General features: G+C 49.1%; 1 protein-coding gene across 1 annotated transcript in view; it reads right to left on the bottom strand.

Annotated features, from left to right (window-relative positions):
* Nucleotides 1–658: 658 nt before the first annotated feature.
* Nucleotides 659–19,700, bottom strand: part of LOC132536540 (rho guanine nucleotide exchange factor 28-like) — a gene marked incomplete at its 5' end in the record, with an annotated part of 45,827 nt that continues 26,785 nt past the window's right edge. The window contains one exon of the mRNA XM_060184546.1: nucleotides 659–999. Within this exon, the coding sequence (XP_060040529.1) occupies nucleotides 839–999 (161 nt within the window). The remainder of the gene's footprint in view (nucleotides 1,000–19,700) is intronic.

Below are 19,700 nucleotides of genomic sequence, written 5' to 3'. Positions count from 1 at the left end.
GCAGGGCAGAGTCCTCCTGGTGGGTCCCCGCGGCAGGCAGAGCCGGGACCCGCTGAGAGACGGGGCCTTCCTGAAGCTTCACGGCTCCCAGCAAAACTGACTCACGGTGCTGAAGGGAGGGTGCACAGTCACTGGAAAGCTGCCAGAAACAGGACACAGAAAGCACACCTGCGAGACGTGTGCGCGGCCCAGGTCCCAAGAGGCCAGGCTGCGGCCCGCCCAGAAGAACCACAGGTCAGAACAGGTGCCCAGAGAGGGACGCCTGGGGTGTGTGGGGACAGACCTCTACCAGAAGTGACCCGTCGGGCACCCCAGAGAGAAATCAGCATGTGAGAACAAGTTGGAAGAAGCCCTTTCCCTCAGTCGCCTCTGCCTTTTGGGACCCTCCTGTCTCTCTCCACAGTCTGTAAGACTCACCCGCCATGGAGACCCCCCCCTCTATTCAGACTCCTCCACTGGGCTTTTGAGGGGACGGGGAGTCAACAACCAGACAAGCCAGTAGAAAGAACAGAGTAACAGACTCTGTTACACACTCCTGAAAGAACAGATCACAGACTCTGTTACACACTCCTGCTTCACAGTAATGGACATTTCACAATAATGTCTCTTCCAGAAATCTGAAGTCAGCTGTGAGAAGTTTAACAATTATACAAACAGATCTGCTTTCAATAATTTAATTATTAGGCTCTCCCCCTCCTCCACAATGAACATGAACAAAATAATAAATGTCATCTTTAAAGGGATCCGTGTCCAGTTATAAACGCGTCAGGGAAGAAGGAAAAAGATCCTGTTGCCACAAGTCTCAGGGTTTTGATTTCTTGCTGAAGTAACAGCACAGTTAGAGGTAAACAATATTCTCGCCAGCCCCAGCTCCAGTCTCCCCCTCGGGTCCTGTCACCTGGACATTCAGCCGTGTACTTGCCGTCGACAGCTGCAGGTGGGGGCGGTGTGGACTTGCATCATCGGCGGGCTGGAATTCAGTCTGAAAGGGGTCCAGATCTGCAACAGACAGACAGAAGGAGTTACAGGAGTGTCAGCTGGGGACGCACAGGGCAGGTGGCACTGTGAGTCCAACATCCTTTGCTCTCCAGAATGGAGACACGCAGGGCCACCGTGGTAGGCCACAGAGAAGCGGTGGGTCCAGGAGAAAGGGACACAGTGGACATCTAGTGGTCACATCAGCTTCATCACAGGTGTGTTTCTCTGTGTGAAAATATCTCACATGGCTAAACATTTTACCAATTTGTTCTGCTTTGTATCTTACTGCTTTTCAGTCACCAACTTGCAGAGGCTGCCATGACACCACCCTGACCTCCCTGGGCAGACGCCCTCACCAATATGTCCTGGAAACTCCCCTCCCCAGAGCCCTGCCCCACTAGGGACAGACAGACACAGGCTGGGAGTGTGGATCCACCTGCCAACACCCATGTCCAGCGGAGAAGCCATGACAGAGGCCAGAACCCCCACCTTCTGCTCCCATAGAGAATTCTGGTCCAGACTGCCAGAGGGATAAAGAACAGGGAAGCTTCCAGTGGAGGGGATGGGACAGGGAACTCTGGTGGTGGGAACTGTGTGGGGTTGTACCGCTGTTACCTTACAGTCTTGCTAATCATTATTAAATCACTAATAACTTTTTTAGTTTTGTTTTTACGAAGTCCTCCTAGGAAAGTGTCAAATGAGTAAGGGCCTGTCCCTTACTGTGACTCACTGGGCACTGCCACTACCAAGAAAGGTGCCTGTTTACTCCTTTCCTTGACTTTCCTGAGGCGAGCCAGGGCCTGGCACACATGGTCTCACCACTGCAGGGCTGCTTCTTCCTTCTGATAGAGATAAACACCACAGTACCAGACAGTGTCCTCGTGCCATGACACCTTCCCTGCGGTGCTTGGGTTTGAACCTGAGACATACACGGCGAGGCATCTGTCTGACCCCGTGAGCTGTCTCTCTGTCTTAGAAACACAGAGCATAAGACCAATGAAGCCTCCCTCAGAGAGTGTCCCACTCTGCTGATGATCAGGTTTGAGCCTGACCCGCACTGCACTGAAAGAAACCAGATCTGTGGCCTCTCTCCGTGTGTGTGTGTGTGTGTGTGTGTGTGTGTGTGTGTGTGTGTGTGTGTGAGTGTGTGTGTGTGAGTGTGTGAGTGTGTGTGTGTGAGTGTGTGTGTGTGTGAGTGTGTGAGTGTGTGTGTGAGTGTGTGTGTGAGTGTGTGTGTGTGAGTGTGTGTGTGTGAGTGTGTGTGTGTGTGTGTGTGTTGGGGATACAGTCTGACTGTGTGAATTCAAGTTCATCTGTATGTGTATAGCTTCTTCCCCAAGAATATCTCCAAGTCAAAAACAGACCCCAAGACTCAAGTACGATTAGCTGGGCTGTAGGACGTGGGGCCAAGGAGGAAGGAGTTGAAATAAAGGAAGCCCGCCAGTTTCAGTGTGCACGCCCAGTGACACCGCTCACACCACTAGGCGAGAACAGCCGGCTTCTAGGGAAAGTCATTCCGCTATCCGCTAGAACTGGGCTTGCTCTCCCTGGTCACCTAGCAACAGCAGGACAGTCCGCTCCTTCTTGCTGGCAAAGCCTGCCACAGAAGATCTGAATGGAAGATCTGGGTGGGTGCAGGCTGGGAGCAGGACAGGAAGGTTCTTGCTGCAGACCATTCTCTGCACAGAGCCCACGGCCGCCCTCCCTGAGACCAGCTCTGTGACAACCTTACAAACAGCCATTCGAGCAAAACTCAGCGTGTGCACAGAAAGCCAGTGGGGGAGCTTACAGCTTTGGGACTCAGCTGCTTATTTCAAATCCTTAACAAGGATGTCGCAATCCCTGCTCCCTTTGATTCAGAGATTTCAGATTCTATCTTCTAGATGAAAACCCATAGCTGCTGACATCCTAATCATGAAGATACTTGTGATTTTGTCCTCCAGATCAAGAGCTTTGGTTATGAAAAGATAAAAAACAGGGTCTCGTGAGAATGAAGGCCTAAGATGGTCTCACCCATGTGTCCCTGAACCCCCCCCCCCCGTCCCCTGAGCCCTGCCCCACTAGGGACAGACAGACACAGGCTGGGGGTGTGGGTCCACCTGCCAACACCCATGTCCAGCGGAGAAGCAATGACAGAAGCCAGAACTCCCACCTTCTGCTCCCATAGAGAATTCTGGTCCAGACTCCCAGAGGGATAAAGAACAGGGAAGCTTCCATGGAGGGGATGGGACACAGAGCTCTGGTGGTGGGAGCTGTGTGGGATTGCACCCCTGTTATTTTACAATCTTGTTCATCATTATTAAGTCACTAATAAGAAATTTTTAAAAATCTTTAAATTTAAAAAAAGAGAGTGAAGGCCTAGCTTCCTCAGAAGATGTCATCTTCTGGGGTGTGGTGCCTTTTGCCACAGACGTCCATCACTACTCCTAACAGGAAGCAGGGACCATGTGGGGCAGGTAGCAGTCTTCACAGGAAGTACCTGCAGAAGCTAGCCGCCTCTGAAACTGAGGAGGCCCTTGGGAGAAAGATGGGGGGGGGGGGAAAGGGAGGCAGAAAAGTTGTATCCATGTGCCTAAAATCTAGTGACCTCAACTCCAAATCCTTTCCCTCAAACACTAGAAAGTCATGTGTCACTGAAAACACCACGACAAAAAGTGTCTCTGCCTCCCACCTTGTAGGAGATCCAGGGATCCCTGGGCACAGGAGCCGACCCAGGGCTCTTTCACCATCAGTCCCTCCAGCCAGGAACAGAGATCACTCGAACTTTACAGACTGGGAAACTGAGGCTCGGGGAACACCATTCCAAAGGAAGTGACCTAGACAACTCCAAAGAGGGTTGGCAGTTGGACTCACTCTCCAAGGCTCCCCATCTTCCTACTTCTCATTTTGTTATGACCAGACCACCTTTTTTTTTTCTGAATTAAGAGACCCTGAATGCTTAACAGCTTCTCTGAAATTATCACATTTTTGAGGAGTCCCTTATGAAAAAAGACACTTCACACTACTTCAGATGGATACAGCAATTATGAAATCAGGAGCCTCCCTAATGAAATCCAGCAAACAAGAAAATCCTAGGGGGACGATTTCACTATTAAGGCAAGAGCAAGTGAGCCAGGCGCCTGTCTGACTACACTGGCAGGAAGAGTAGGCCTTCCTGTGGCCACACAGACTCTACAGCTCACCTTCTCGGCCACTGAACCAGCAGGTTGGAGGCCAGTCATCAAAACTAGGACACTGCTGCCTCCTAACCAACAGATGGTCCGGCCAAGGCAGGAGAAATGCTACACAGAGAAGAAATAAAACCGCCCCAGCACCTGGGGCCCTACATAGGGAATCCTGGGATTCTCACACAGACATGAGGGCCTAGGCCTCACACCCCATCACTGGTCACGTCCATCAGGAACATCAGCACAAGCCCTCTTGTGGGCCACTTCAGGAACTTGCCCTCACTGCAGAGCAGCCATGGTGGGGACGCCCCACTCTCTGCAGGGAGGCTGGTCAGCCTGCTCTGCCCCTCGAGGAAGACGGGTCCTGACATGAGAGCAGCCTGGAAGGTTCCAGCTGTGACCAGGGACTGTGAGCTCAGACTGATGGGGACTCGGAGGGCACACGGGCTCCTGTGCTGAATATAAACAGACATGGGCCCTGGGTCAGGTGCATGCGGTCAGCAGTTAATTTTATTCATAGACTTGCTTCAGAATTGGGAGCTACTCTCTACCCTAATCCAGCTTTCTAGTTCTGTTCTTAACTGACACCATCTTCTCAGACAATATTTTTGTCTACTTCCAGGTCAGCTATCAAACTCAAGCAAAAAGTACCAAAGTCATAGGCTCCTAGAAACATATCTAAAACAGATTCCTCACGTCTTTCCAGCCCAATATCCCCATTCTCATCTGCTCTGCCGCTACTTTGTGGCCCCTATTCATTCATCATTTTTGTCCTGCTTTATATCTCACTGCTATTCAGCCACCAAGCTGCACATGCTGCCATGACTCCATCCTGACTTCCCTGGGCAGATGCCCTCACTCATGTGTCCTGGACCCTCCTCAGAGTCCTGCCCCACTAGGGACAGACAGACACAGGGTGGGGGTGTGGGTCCACAAGCCAATGCCCATGTCCCAAGAAGACAAAAACTACAGAAGCCAGAACTCCCAATTTATGCACCCTAAAATAAACTTTGGTTCATACTCCCACAGGGGGAGAAATGTTGGGGGAAGATGACCAGAGGTCTCTGAACTCCAACTCCATCAGGACCCATAAAGAAAAGAGGGAAAAAGGAAGAACATACAGAATTAGTAATAGGTGTGGGTGCAACTTGGAAAGAAAGGGAATATGGGACAATGGAGAAAGCTGGCCAATACCTACAGACGGTGACAGAAACAGTGGCCAACCATACCTGTGACCTTGGGAGAACTCCTACATTTCCCAGTGGAGAGACTGGGCACATGGAGCTCTGGCGGTGGAAACAAGGCAGAATTATACTCATTGTCTTATACTTTGTAAACCAATAATCCGTCACCCATAAAATTAGAATTAAAAAAGAGAGAGTGCATGGACATCCACTGATGGGGACAGCTGGCACCTGCTGACCAGTGTGGCAGCACCAAGCAGACTGGGCCCCTCAGTCCTGGACCGCTCCTTCCTCTGGGGGTGTGAGACAGGTATCAGAGAGCCTGCAACAGGGCACGGGCGGTGGTGCTCAGGCTAAGTGCACACAGTACTAAGCACAAGGGCCTGAGCAAGGATCCCAGTTCAAGCCCCCGCTCCCCACCTGCAGGGGGGAGGCTTCACAAGCAGTGAAGCAGGTCTGCAGGTGTCTCTCAGTCCCTCAATCTCTCAGTCTCCCTCTCCTCTTTCAATGTCTCTCTGTCCTGTCCAATAAAATGAAAAAAATGGCCACCAGGAGCAGTGAATTCATAGTGCCGGCACTGAGCCCCAGTGATAATCCTGGAGGGAAAAAAAGAGAACCTAAAAGAAATTTAGGTGTCTAGAAGGTCCCTTATGGTTGCAATAAAGGGCTTATTAAAAAAAAATCACCAAGTGTATTGTTCTTTCAGAAAGTTTATTTTTCCAGAACACTGCTCAGCTGTGGCTGCTGGTATGAGGGACTGAACCTGGGACTATTAGAAAGAAATATTTCAACTGAAATCTCAGCTCTAGTCCAGACAGACAGAAAGCAAGAATGGACTGTGTGGAGTGTCACATGGAGAGATTATAGGGACTCACTGTGTGGAGTGTCACATGGAGAGATAGGGACTCACTGTGTGGAGTGTCACATGGAGAGATAGGGACTCACTGTGTGGAGTGTCACATGGAGAGATAGGGACTCACTGTGTGGAGTGTCACATGGAGAGATAGGGACTCACCATGTGGAGTGTCATATGGAGAGATAGGGACTCACCATGTGGAGTGTCACATGGAGAGATAGGGACTAACTGTGTGGAGTATCACATGGAGAGATAGGGACTCACTGTGTGGAGTGTCATATGGAGAGATGATAAGGACTCACTGTGTTGGAGAGTCACATGGAGAGATAAGGACTCACTGTGTGGAGTGTCACATGGAGAGATGATAGGAACTCACTGTGTTGAGTGTCACATGGAGAGATAGGGACTCACCGTGTTGAGTGTCACATGGAGAGATCGGGACTCACTGTGTGGAGTGTCATATGGAGAGATAGGGACTCACTGTGTGGAATGTCACATGGAGAGATGATAGGGACTCACTGTGTTGAGTGTCACATGGAGAGATAAGGACTCACTGTGTGGAGTGTCACATGGAGAGATGATAGGAACTCACTGTGTTGAGTGTCACATGGAGAGATAGGGACTCACTGTGTGGAGTGTCACATGGAGAGATAGGGACTCACCATGTGGAGTGTCACATGGAGAGATAGGGACTCACCATGTGGAGTGTCACATGGAGAGATAGGGACTCACTGTGTGTAGTGTCATATGGAGAGATGATAAGGACTCACTGTGTTGGAGAGTCACATGGAGAGATAAGGACTCTTAAAAAAGAAAAAGATTCTCAGAAGGGTAGAAGTGGATCTACCCTATAACCCCGCAATTCATCTCCTGGGATATACCCTAAGAAGTCAAACATACTCATCCAAAAAGATCAGTGTATACTTATGTTCACAGCAGCACAATCTGTAATAATTCCAAAACCTAGAAACAATTCAGGTGTCCAAAACAGATGAGTGGCTGAGAAAGTTATGGTCTGTATTATATACACAATGGAATACTACTTAGCTATTAAAAATGGTGATTTCACCTTCTTCACCCCATCTTGGATGGAACATGAAGGAATCATGTGAAGTGAGATCAGTCAGACAGAGAAGGATGAATATGGGGTGCTCTCACTCCGAGAAGCTGAGAAACAAGATCAGCTGGGAGTGGGGAGGGTTCAGGTCCTGGAGCAGGAAGGTGGAGGAGGACCTGGTGGGGGTTAGAGTGTCCTGTGGGAAACTGAGACATGTTGCACATGGACCAGCTACTGCATTTTACTGTTGACTGCAAACCATTATTCCCCCCAGTAAAAAGTAAAGAAAAAAATGGCCACCAGAAGCAGTGGGTTCATGGATTCATCATGCAGCCATCGAACCCCAGCTATAACCCTGGTGGGTTATTGGAAGAAAAATACTGAAGAAAAAGGGTGGGGGTGTAACCATGAGTTTGCCATCAGCAAGTCCGAGAGACAGATGGAGCAAGAGTCTGCCCTTCTCCTCCGAGATCCACGCCAAGACATCTCTCTCCAAACAGGGCGCTAATAGGCAGGTAATAAGAAGTCCAGCGCAGAGGCAATTTCAGAAGCCAGAACTCCCACCTTCTGCTCCCCATAATGATCCCGGGCCCAGACTCCCAGAGGGGTAAAGAACAGGGAAGCTGTCAGGGGAGGGAGGACAGCGAACTCTGGTGGTGGGAACTGTGTAGAATTGTCCCCCTCTTATCCTATGGTCTTGTCGATCATTATTAAATCAGTAATAATAATAATAGGACGCAGTAGTCGAGTAAGCTGATGAAAGTGAGTTAAACCAAATTCCTTATCAGCAGGTAACTCATAACATAAATAAGCTCATCAGTATAACAAATTGTGAAGAGCTGGGGCCAGGCGGTGGTGCAACTGGTGAAGCACATATGTTAAAATGCATAAGGACCCGGGTTCAAACCCCTGGGCCGCACCTTCAGGGGGAAGCTTCACAAGTGGTGAAGCAGGTGTCTCTCTCTGTCTCTCTCCCTCTCTCTCTCCCCTTCCCTCTGAATCTTCTCTGTCTCTATCCAATAGATAAAATAATGAAAAAAAATTTAGAAAAGAAAAAACAAATTGTGAAGAGGTAAAAATAGTCCCTCCCACCCTCCAGACTCAGAGATTCCTCTAGTGAGCTTTGCACCGCTGTGCTTTCTGGGACACAGGTGGGCAGGCGTTTGCTCTGCCAAGAGCCAGCTGAATACTTTGAAGATCGCCCTCTTGCCCTACCAAATGGTCAACTTAATCCCAGTCAGTGTTGCTATGGAGACAGCTCCTCGGCTACTGAGTCTCCAGACCACACAGCCCTCCCGCCCCCTCCCGCCCTGATGGAACATTCTCTGGGGAACGGACAAGACCGGCTGCCGACCAAGAAAGGAGACAAAGAATGACCATGACCGAGGTGAGGTGCCGGAATGAAGCAGGAGCGCAGAGCTGGCCGCGGGCAAGGCGTCCCGACTGCACAAGCGGTATGCACGGCGGCCACACGGGCAGAGGGCCAGCCAGTCACTGTGAAGGTCAGGATAGGAATGTTTCACTGGGAAATTTCTTTTTTTTTTAATGTGTCTCTGAAATGCAGGTAAGTTCAAGCTCTGGCGTGAGTGGTGCTTTGACTGGAGCCCACTCCGTGTGTCCAAGGCCCAAATTGCCCCCAGAGTCTTTCCGGCTGCCTGTTGAGAAGCCCTACACTTCACAGGCCCTGGCAGTCCCACCGCCGGGCATCTACCCAAAGACAGAACCACATTGACTCCAAAGGACACACGGACCCCCGTGTTCACAGCGGCTTGATTCACAACAGCAGAAGAGACCTGGAAACAACTAAGTGCCCTCTGACAGATGACTGGATAAAGAAGTCATGGACATCCACTCCACAGAGTATTAATTAGCAATAAATAAAACGGTACTCTGTCCTTTGGGACAAAGTGGACGGAACTGGAGAAGACAATGCTCAGGAAGCCAGGCAGGAGGAAGGACAGCTCCAGGACGGCGTCACTCACAGGCGGAACACAGACAGTCGAGTACACAAATGTCAAGAAAGCGTCTCAGCCTATTTTCAGGACCGCGGGAGAAATACAGTGGTTTCTGTGCGGGTGGGGACATAGGCCGTTGGCAGCGGGAGTGGTAGAAATAATAATAATTTTAAAAAGAGAAAACAGGGAGTTGGCGGTAGCACAACGGGTTAAGCGCATGTGGCGCAAAGCGCAAGGACCACCATAAGGATCCCGGTTCGAGCCCCCGGCTCCCCACCTGCAGGGGAGTCGCTTCACAGGCGGTGAAGCAGGTCTGCAGGTGTCTGTCTTTCTCTCCCCCTCTCTGTCTTCCCCTCCTCTCTCCATTTCTCTCTGTCCTATTTAACAACGACGACATCATTAATAACTACAACAATAAAACAACAAGGGCAACAAAAGAGAAAATAAATTAAAAGAAAACAACTTTGAACTCTGTGAAGCTGACAAAAATGAACCTATGGCTCAATCTTAATGTCACGAAAATGGGAAGAGAATCGATAAGTCGGCCAAAAGGAAAGGACGTGATATGTAGATCACACCCAGAGGAGAACGTACAACACTACTATGACATTTTCGTGTGGAAAAAAAAAATTTTTACTTAATCAAATATCAATTCCAGACTGCCAATTCACAGAACATAAAGAGAAAGTTATGTGTTAAGTAACACCATATGGATGAAATAAGCAAAATCTAGAATTTCCAGATTTCTTCAGAAAAAAAAAAGGCCAACCTGGTTTTTCAACAAACATTAAAGTTGTAAGAATGTTTTCTATATAAGCAGGGAAACTCTAGAGAGAGTTTAAAATTTTAAAGTTACAAATGCTGTATATGAAATGACTTGGGTCCCAATTCAAATAACCCTAAGAAAAGTTTTCAAGCCCAAAGGGGAACTTCAGCTACTGGCCATATGTCAGCTGACTGCCGTTCACTTTAATGTGATAATTAAGCTGCAGTGAGCTGAGTCCCCATCTTTTAGAGGATACTGACATATTTTTGGACGAAACGATGGGATGTTCTGGATTTGCTTTAAAATAGCTTAATGTAAAAACAAAAAAGGCATTGCTAGGGCTGGGAGGCAGCATAATGCCTCTGCGAAAGACGTGCATGCATGAGGCTCCGAGGTCCCATGGTCAAGCCCCAGCACCGCCATAAACCGGAGCTGAGCAGGGCTCTCTGTTCTTTCCTCTGTGTCTTTCTCTGTCCCTCTCTCCTTACAATAAAATCATATATATAAAATGTTTTTGCAAAAGGCGTTGATAAAGCAGAATTAGCTGTGTGTTGGCCATTGCTGTATAGAGATGGAGTCCACAGCATGACTCTACTTTGGGGAGTGTTGGGAATGTTCCGAGATGCCTCCCCTTAAGTTCAGAGCCGCCTAAGAACTCACTGCAACACCAGAGGGGGCTCTCTCTTATTACAACTGTGTAGTTGCATGTATGCGATATAAACAGAACACTGTGGCAATAAATAGCAGGGTTCTTTTGGACGGTGAAAGTGTCTAAATCAGTTTTAATACACCCATATGGCAAATCACTGGCAAGTACAACGTATGGGCTCCTATCAAGTTAGATATACAATATGCATTAGCCTGGATCATAAAATAGATAAGGTGCATTTGACTTTATAGCTACTCATTAGAAAACAAGACCGCTGTGGTCTCTGCTCTTGTCCAGAAAACTTCACACGTCCTATGTAGAAGAGAATTCAAGAGAATTCACTATCGTTTTCTGTAGTCTGTGTAACTGCTCCATGGTAATGAATTGATAAGATTTTATTAGAATTTGGCATTTTTAATTTTGTTTTTGCCACCAGGGTTATCGCTGAGACTCTGTGCTCACATGATTCCACCACTCCTAGTGACCATTATTTATTATTTTTCCCCTTTAGACAGAGGGCGAGAGACAGAGAGGGAGAAAGAAGAAAAGATACAGGCAGCACCTAGGAAGCTTCCCCTGCAAATGGGGCTCAAGGTCTTGAGCCTGGCCAGCTCTTCATGTCTGGCCACACATGTATTCTACCAGGGCACCAGCAGTCAAGCCCTGCATCCCCACCTTTAGCCTTTCGATCTTGCTTAAGTATTAAGTAATATTTAAGACATACAGAAAGGTGCAGTATATCTGGCCTGAAGTGTCAAGGTAAACGTCAGTATATGTCTACCAAATGCATGGACAACTACCTCAAAAATTCTGCTGCTCTCACCATAGTCATGCAGACTCGCCAATCTGAAACTTGTATTTAGAAAGCACCTTTATGGGGCCAGGTGGCAGCACTCTCTGTTGAACATACATGTTACTGTGCACAGGGACCCGGGTTCTAGCTCCCAACTCCCACCTCGGCACACACAACCAAAGATGTCAATATGGTCAAGGTGCAATGTCAGGCTTCTCTCTTTAAACAACTAATACTGTTTTCTTTCTGTCATACACTGAGCTCCATCCTTACACCAGCCCGCAGCAGTAGTTATGCTGTGGAATGTGGAGGAAATTCTAAAACAGAGATATTATCTGATTTGAAAGCACAGCACAGAAAGCTGGGGGGGGGGGGAGTCCAAAAAGCACAATTCATAATATCAAAGATATATTAAAAAGCATTCAGCCAGGAGTCGGACGGTAGCACAGCAGGTTAAGCACATGTGGCACAAAGTGCAAGGACTGGCCTAAGGATCCTAGTTCGAGCCCCCGGCTCTCCACCTGCAGGGGAGTCGCTTCACAGGTGGTGAAGCAGGTCTGCAGGTGTTTGTCTTTCTCTCCCCCTCTGTCTTCCCCTCCTCTCTCCATTTCTCTGTCCTATCCAACAACAACAACAACAATAACTACAACAATAAATACAGCAAGGGCAACTAAAGGGAATAAATAAATTAAAAAAAAACATTTAGCCAAAACAGGAGACTCCATAAAACAGGAGCTATGTGACAATGACTCTTAGAAACAAAAAATCAGTCATTTTGTGTGAATCGTAGGAATCACAGGAGGCTGAGGACAAGAAATTGTCCTAGAAAATAAGGGGAAATATGAAAATAGACTCTAAAAGAAGGGGGAAAAAAACAGAAAAATCAGTTTGTGCAAGAGCCCCAACTAGCAAAGAGAACGTCAGAGTATAAAGCTGGAAATACTTAGCACAGCGGGAACAGCTCAGCTTGCCCGGCACTAGACTCTCGGCCCGAGGTTCTTGATCTGTCCTGGCTGGTACCCAGGCTTGTCTTCTTCTCTCTCTCATCTTCTCTGTCTCGTGTGAGACTCACTCACATACATGTACTAAATAAGATATATTTTTAAAAATGGAAAGGGAAGTACTTTTTAATCAAAAGAAAATCGACCCCAAATTGAAGAAAGTATGTATGTAGGTTGAAGGAGCCTAAAAAATCAGTAGAAAAAAATAGCTTTAACAAAAAAGACCACAGCAAGGCATCTGGTAGAATTCCTCTACAAAGAGCTGCTTCTAGAAGCTTCTCACAAAGCCAGAACAGGCCATGGATAAAGAATCAGGCAGCAGAATGGCTTCCAACTTCCAGGAATCATCCTAGACAGCAAAATTAGTCAAATCCCTCAAAGTTCTGAGGGAAAATAACTTCTTACCTAGACCGCTAAGTCCATCTAAGTGATCATGAAAAGAGAAACGTGAAGAGCAGCTAACATGGACACAATGGAAGGTATTTCAATTGCTTGCGAAGAAAATGTTTTCCTTCAGTCTTTTCTTGGGAAAATTCGGCAATAGATTCCACCGCGTAAAGAAATGTGGCGTTAAGAGGACCAGTGAGACGGGAGATGGAAGAGTCCACACAGTCATGGCGGGGGTGGGGGTCTCTAGGGACACAGCAGATGGTGATGGAGGGATTCCAGGCAGAAAATGGAGCTGAGAGACACCGCATGCCTGCTACGTGCGCATACAATTAGAGCAACTAGTCACTGAGAGCTGTAGGAACCACAGGAAAAATAAATTCAAAAAAAAAGTAGTGGGGGATCGGAAAAAGTCTGTCTGTGAAAAACATATGGAAGTGTGACGTCTCCGTCGTGTAGAACAGAGCAGTGAGCACCGAGGAGCGGTCCTGCACAAGCACTTGAATCTTCTCCTCCTTGGAGACCTGTGAGCGGCCACCCAAGCCCAGGCTCCTCTCCACGGTGAGCTCAGCCCACACCAAGGCGCACGCAGGCGGCCTGCGACAGTCGCCAGTGTGGCTGCTCTGGGGGGAAGCCTCAAAGTCCAAAGTATATTTGGCCCATTCAAGAACGTTTGTTTGAATAATTAAATGTGGATTTTTGAACTTGTAAAGTCAGCTGCTAGAACAACAATTGTGAACATACAACTCACAAAGAGGGAACGTAAAGAAGAGAGGGAACATGGAAATGCACCCGGTTTGCTGCTAGCTAGGGGATTACTCATTGAAAGAAGGGGGAAGGAAGCACAGAGAGAGGGAGACGTGGACGGTGTGGTGTGGTGTGGTGTGGTATGTTGTGGTGTGGTGTGGTGTGTGTGGTGTGTGTGGTGTGGTGTGGTGTGGTGTGGTGTGGTGTGGTGTGGTGTGGTGTGGTGTGTGTGGTGTGGTGTGGTGTGTGTGGTGTGGTATGTGTGGTGTGGTGAGGTGAGGTGTGGTGGGTGTGGTGTGGTGTGGTGTGGTGTGGTGTGGTGTGGTGTGGTGTGTGTGGTGTGGTGTGGTGTGGTGTGTGTGGTGTGGTGTGGTGTGTGTGGTGTGGTATGTGTGGTGTGGTGAGGTGAGGTGTGGTGGGTGTGGTGTGGTGTGGTGTGGTGTGGTGTGTGTGGTGTGTGTGGTGTGGTGTGGTGTGGTGTGGGTGGTGTGGTGTGGTGTGGTGTGGTGTGGTGTGGTGTGGTGTGGTGTGGTGTGGTGTGGTGTGGTGAGGTGAGGTGAAGTGAGGTGTGGTGAGGTGAGGTGAGGTGTGTGTGGTGTGGTGTGGTGTGGTGTGGTGTGGTGTGGTGTGGTGTGGTGTGGTGTGGTGTGGTGTGGTGTGGTGTGGTGAGGTGAGGTGTGTGTGGTGTGGTGTGGTGTGGTGTGGTGTGGTGTGTGTGGTGTGGTGTGTGTGGTGTGGTATGTGTGGTGTGGTGAGGTGAGGTGAGGTGTGTGTGGTGTGGTGTGGTGTGGTGTGTGTGGTGTGGTGTGTGTGGTGTGGTATGTGTGGTGTGGTGAGGTGAGGTGAGGTGTGTGTGGTGTGGTGTGGTGTGGTGTGGTGTGGTGTGGTGGCGTGGCGTGGCGTGTGTGGTGTGGTGTGGTGTGTGTGGTGTGGTGTGGTGTGGTGTGGTGTGGTGTGGGTGGTGTGGTGTGGTGTGTGTGGTGTGGTGAGGTGTGGTGTGGTTGGTGTGGTGTGGTGTGGTTAGTGTGATGTGGTGTAGTGTGGTGTGGTGTGGTTAGTATGGTGTGGTATAGTTGTGGTGTGGTGTGGTTGGTGTGGTGAGGTGTGGTATGTTGTGGTGTGGTGTGATTGGTGTGTGTGGTGTGGTTGGTGAGGTGTGGTGTAGTGTGGTGTGGTGTGTGTGGTGTGGTGTGGTGTGTGTGGTGTGTGTGGTGTGGTGTGGTGTGTGTGGTGTGGTGTGTGTGGTGTGGTGTGGTATGGTGTGGTGTGGGTGGTGTGGTGTGGTGTGTGTGGTGTGGTGAGGTGTGGTGTGGTTGGTGTGGTGTGGTGTGGTTAGTGTGATGTGGTGTAGTGTGGTGTGGTGTGGTTAATATGGTGTGGTATAGTTGTTGTGGTGTGGTGTGGTTGGTGTGGTGAGGTGTGGTATGTTGTGGTGTGGTGTGATTGGTGTATGTGGTGTGGTTGGTGAGGTGTGGTGTAGTGTGGTGTGGTGTGGTGTGGTGTGGTGTGGTGTGGTGTGGTGTGTGTGGTGTGTGTGGTGTGGTGTGGTGTGGTGTGGTGTGGTGTGTGTGGTGTGGTGTGTGTGGTGTGGTGTGGTGTGGTGTGGTGTGGTGTGGGTGGTGTGGTGTGGTGTGTGTGGTGTGGTGAGGTGTGGTGTGGTTGGTGTGGTGTGGTGTGGTTAGTGTGATGTGGTATAGTGTGGTGTGGTGTGGTTAGTATGGTGTGGTATAGTTGTTGTGGTGTGGTGTGGTTGGTGTGGTGAGGTGTGGTATGTTGTGGTGTGGTGTGGTGTGATTGGTGTGTGTGGTGTGGTTGGTGAGGTGTGGTGTGGTGTGGTGTGGTGTGGTGTGGTGTGGTGTGGTGTGGTGTGGTGTGGTGTGGTGTGTGTGGTGTGGTGTGTGTGGTGTGGCGTGGCGTGGTGTGGTGTGGTGTGTGTGGTGTGGTGTAATTGTTGTGGTGTGGTTGTTGTGTGAAATGCATTCTAGCGCTAGGCAAGCAGCTGCAATATGTGCTCTTGATTTGCGTCCTGAGGGAAAAAAAGCCTGGAGAAAGGTTCGCACCCATGGTGACTGTGGAACAGGCACAATCGCAGTGCTGCGAGGCAAGCTTGTCTGTTAGAGACGTGCAGAGATGCGGATTTAAACACCAGGACTCAGCGAGGCCTCAGAACCATTCCTAAAATACACGTCCCGCTGGGGGACCAGCAATCTGGGCGAAACGCAGTTGGCCGGACATCTCTGACCATCTGTAGGAGAGTGGCAGTACTTAAGGGGCGCTGCAGTCCTTGTTCTGATCTGGACATATTGGGTATTGTCCATAATACATTCCAGTAACAAGAAATAGGAGGACCTTCAATTTTAAACAAAAGCCCCTGGAGTCTCTGGGAACCGGGGACACCTTCTTAAGAAGGGTCATTCAAAGACAGCTAGGCTTCCAGCTTTCAGGTGTTTCCACGGCGTTGTCTCTCAAAGACACAGACACCGGGGACCTATCAACGACGTGTCATACAGTTCATCTCATGGGAGTGACCTGCTTCCTGGCCCCACCCGCACTGAGAGGAGTTCTGTCTCTTTCTTGCTGACAGAAGAGCTGAGTCCACCCCTCTGCCCGGGTGGGTGGCGCAGCTCAAGCTGGGAAGCTAAGTGCTGCCTTTACCTCATGCAGGCTCAGCAGAGCAAGAGCAGCTGGGAGATGCTCAGAGGAGCCCGGCGTAGCTTCCCGTCTGAAGCAGGAGCACACCCACGATCAGATCAAACGCCCCAAGCTAATTAGTTCGGCCTACGTCTTAATAATTATGGGATTACCAGACTCTTCACAACCAGCCTCCAAATCTTCACTTGAAAATGCCTGAGTGCACATTCTCTTGACCGACTACAGCACAATGAGAATTCAAAGAGCTGGCGTGCCCACCGCTATGCAAGGACGAGATGATTATAGTTTTCAGAGCAACACAATTTTATTCCTTTTTTAAAATGAGAAAACTTGTATGCTTATTTCCTTAGCAAAATATTTTGCCAAGGAACCACGCCCTGAATATCTTTGCCAATTTCTGCCTTGAGATTGTCACTCAAAAATGACGATAATTTTAGAAGCACAAGAAAACATAAAGGGTATTTCTCCCACACAGACATGATGGGCCTAGACCTCCAATACATCCCTCTCTCCATTGTTCCAGTCATCTCTATCAGGAACAACACAATAGACCCCTTTGTGGGGCCCCATAGGACCTTGCCCTCAACTTGGATCAGCAATGGCAGAGAATGTTCCATCCTCCGAAGGGAGGCTGGACAACATACTCGATGCTACACCTGAGGAAGATGGGTCCTGATATTGGGGCAGCTTGGAATGTTCCTACTCATGACCACAGAATGTGAGCTCAGACCTACAGGGATGCAGAGGTCACACAGGCTCCTAAGCTGAATATGGGCCCCAGATCACATCAAATCGATGGGGTTTACAATCAACACTATTTATACCCCTTCCCCATATTTGGGAGCTACTCTCTTCCCTGATCCAGCTTTCTGGTCCTTTTTCCAGCCATGACATCACCTCCCCAGACAATAACTTGGATCCACCTGCATATCAGATTTCAGGCTCAGGGCAAAAAAGAAACTAGCATAGCCACAAGCCCTTTGGAATAATGCCCACTATCTATCTATAAAACAGAGACCCCCCAACTCTTCATCTGCACTGTTCCAGCCTTTAGGTTCATGATTGGTCAACAATCTGTTTGGCTTTGTATGTTAACTCTCTTCTCAGCCACCAGGTTCTGGATGCTACCATGATGCCAACCAGAATTCCCTGGACAGATAACCCACCAATGTGTCCTGGAGCTCCGCTTCCCCAGAGCCCTGCCCCACTAGGGAAAGAGAGAGACAGGCTGGGAGTGTGGATCCATCTGTCAACACCCATGTTCAGCGGGGAAGCAATTACAGAAGCCAGACCTTCCACCTTCTGCATCCCACAATGACCCTGAGTCCATACTCCCAGAGGGATAAAGAACAGGAAAGCTGTCAGGGGAGGGGATGGGGTATGGAGTTCTGGTGGTGGGAATTGTGTGGAGTTGTGCCCCTCTTATCCTATGGTTCTTGTCAGTGTTTCCTTTTTATAAATAAAATAAAATAAAAAGTGTATTTCTGGGCTGGTGGTGGCATACTTGGGGACCACCGGGCCTCTCTCCCTCCCTGCAGGCCACTGATAAGCACAATATGGCATCTCCAGGGCTTCTCCGGGGTGTCGTGGCTGGCCCGGGCCATGCTGCAGGGTGACGCAGCACCAGAGGCCAGCAGGAAGAAGTTGCCCACAGGGAAACTGCACAGATGGGATTCACCCTTCTTTGCAAAGTGGAGGAAATGCTACCCCAAGAGGGGGGGGGGCTGGTCAGCATTTGCTCGGCTGTGAATGTGTGTGGTGTGCTAAGATGGAGGTGGGGGCCAGGCCGCTGTGCCAGGAATGCAGCTTGGGGCTAGAGAGACGACACAGGGGTTCTGCAAAAGCCTGCCTAAGGTTCCGCAGTCCCAGGTTCAGTCCCCCGCACCACCATCAGCCAGAGCTGAGCAGGATACTGGTCGTGCCCTCACCTACCCGCCTCTGTAACCCTTTATATCTCATTAAAACAGAGATGAATTTTCAAAGTAGCCTGTGCTGGAAGCTGTAGCAGGAGGGAAGCTTAGTCACCAACTGTTCATCAGAACCATTGTGTGCTCAGTCATCTCCCACTGGACTTCACCTTCACTTACCGCCTCCCTGAAACAGAAGGAGGTCTGATCAGGGCAGGAAGCAGCTGTATTCCTGGGCTTTGCCTGCCTTGAGTCAACCCACATTTCACCAATTAAGTTTTGTCTTAAGGGCCAGGCACCTGGTTAAGCACACACAGGTTACAGTGCACAAGGACGCAGGTTCAAGCCCCCGGTCCCCACCTGCAGGAGGAAAGCTTTGTGAGCGGTGAAGTAGGGCTGCAGGTGTCTCTCTGTCCCTCTCCCTCTCTACCTCCCCTTCCCTCTCAAATTGTCTGTCTCTATACAATAATAAGTAAAAAAAAAAAAATTAAGTTTTTGTCTTTGATAGACAAAACATGTTTTCTCTCAACTAGTAGGTAACATGTCAAGAGTGGTCCCCTGTCCACTGCAACCCTGAGTGCTAGTGTGTGCGCTTGCCGGGCTGGAACCAGGAAACCATGTGAAACGCGGTCTCATCTCAACACTCACAAAGTACAAGGTTAGTACTAGCCCTCTGAAATTGTTACAGTTTCTTGAGAGTTAATTAGGCACTTACTCTGAGAGCAATTCCACTCACAGGTATCTATCCAAGCAAAATGAAGCACAATTCACAAAACCTTCTGTAGAAATGTTTTTTTGTTTGTTTGTTTGTTTGTTTTCCCCAGAGCAAGTGCTCAGCTCTGGCTTATGTTGACGTGAGGGGTTGAACCTGAGACCTCTGAGCCTCAGGCAGGAGTCCCTCTGCATAACCATAAGCCATCTCCCCCAGCCCCTTCTGTAAGACTGTTCAAAGCCACATTTCTGATACTCATCAAATGCAAGACAAAAACCAGACGCTTGTCAGCGGAGGAATGAATAAATGTGGGATGCTCCCCAGTCGAGGTCACTCAGTAACAGAAGGGCAACTGTGGGTTCGCACAGCAGTGTGGAGGCATCTCAAAACTATGCTGGCTGGAAAGAACGAGACAGAGGCTGGAGACCGTCTGATTCCACCCCATGCTAGAATAAGCAAAACCAGCCTGTGATGGAAAGCAGATGAGAGGCTGCTGGGGGGGGGGGGGGAGCCGCTTCAAGAGGGAGCCCGCTAGAATGATGGGGGATTCTGAGCTTTGATATTTTTTTTCCACAAAGCTGAAAATAAAGTTAATATCTGAATGTTTCCTTTCATATAAATCACATCTCAGTAAGTAAACGATATAAAGCATCTTCATGTCTAGAGGGGGAAAAGTGAACATTTTAAAAGGATCTACTGGATTCTCTAGGATGAGAGAGAGAGAGACCCCTCACCCAGACTGAGAGGTCTGGAAGAAATTACCTTGAAAGCTAAGTCTTAGGCAATCAGGGCTAAACTGGGCAGGAATGAAAAGCAGAGGGAACACTTCAAACACAGAAGGTGGATGTACCGAAGGGAGGGTGTGCAGCCTTTCACAATAAGAATTCTT

This window comes from Erinaceus europaeus, unplaced genomic scaffold (assembly GCF_950295315.1).
Source record: "Erinaceus europaeus unplaced genomic scaffold, mEriEur2.1 scaffold_337, whole genome shotgun sequence".
Classification (NCBI taxonomy): domain Eukaryota; kingdom Metazoa; phylum Chordata; class Mammalia; order Eulipotyphla; family Erinaceidae; genus Erinaceus; species Erinaceus europaeus.
The sequence above is the reverse complement of the archived record's forward strand: the minus strand, read 5'-3'. Positions and strand labels throughout refer to the sequence as shown.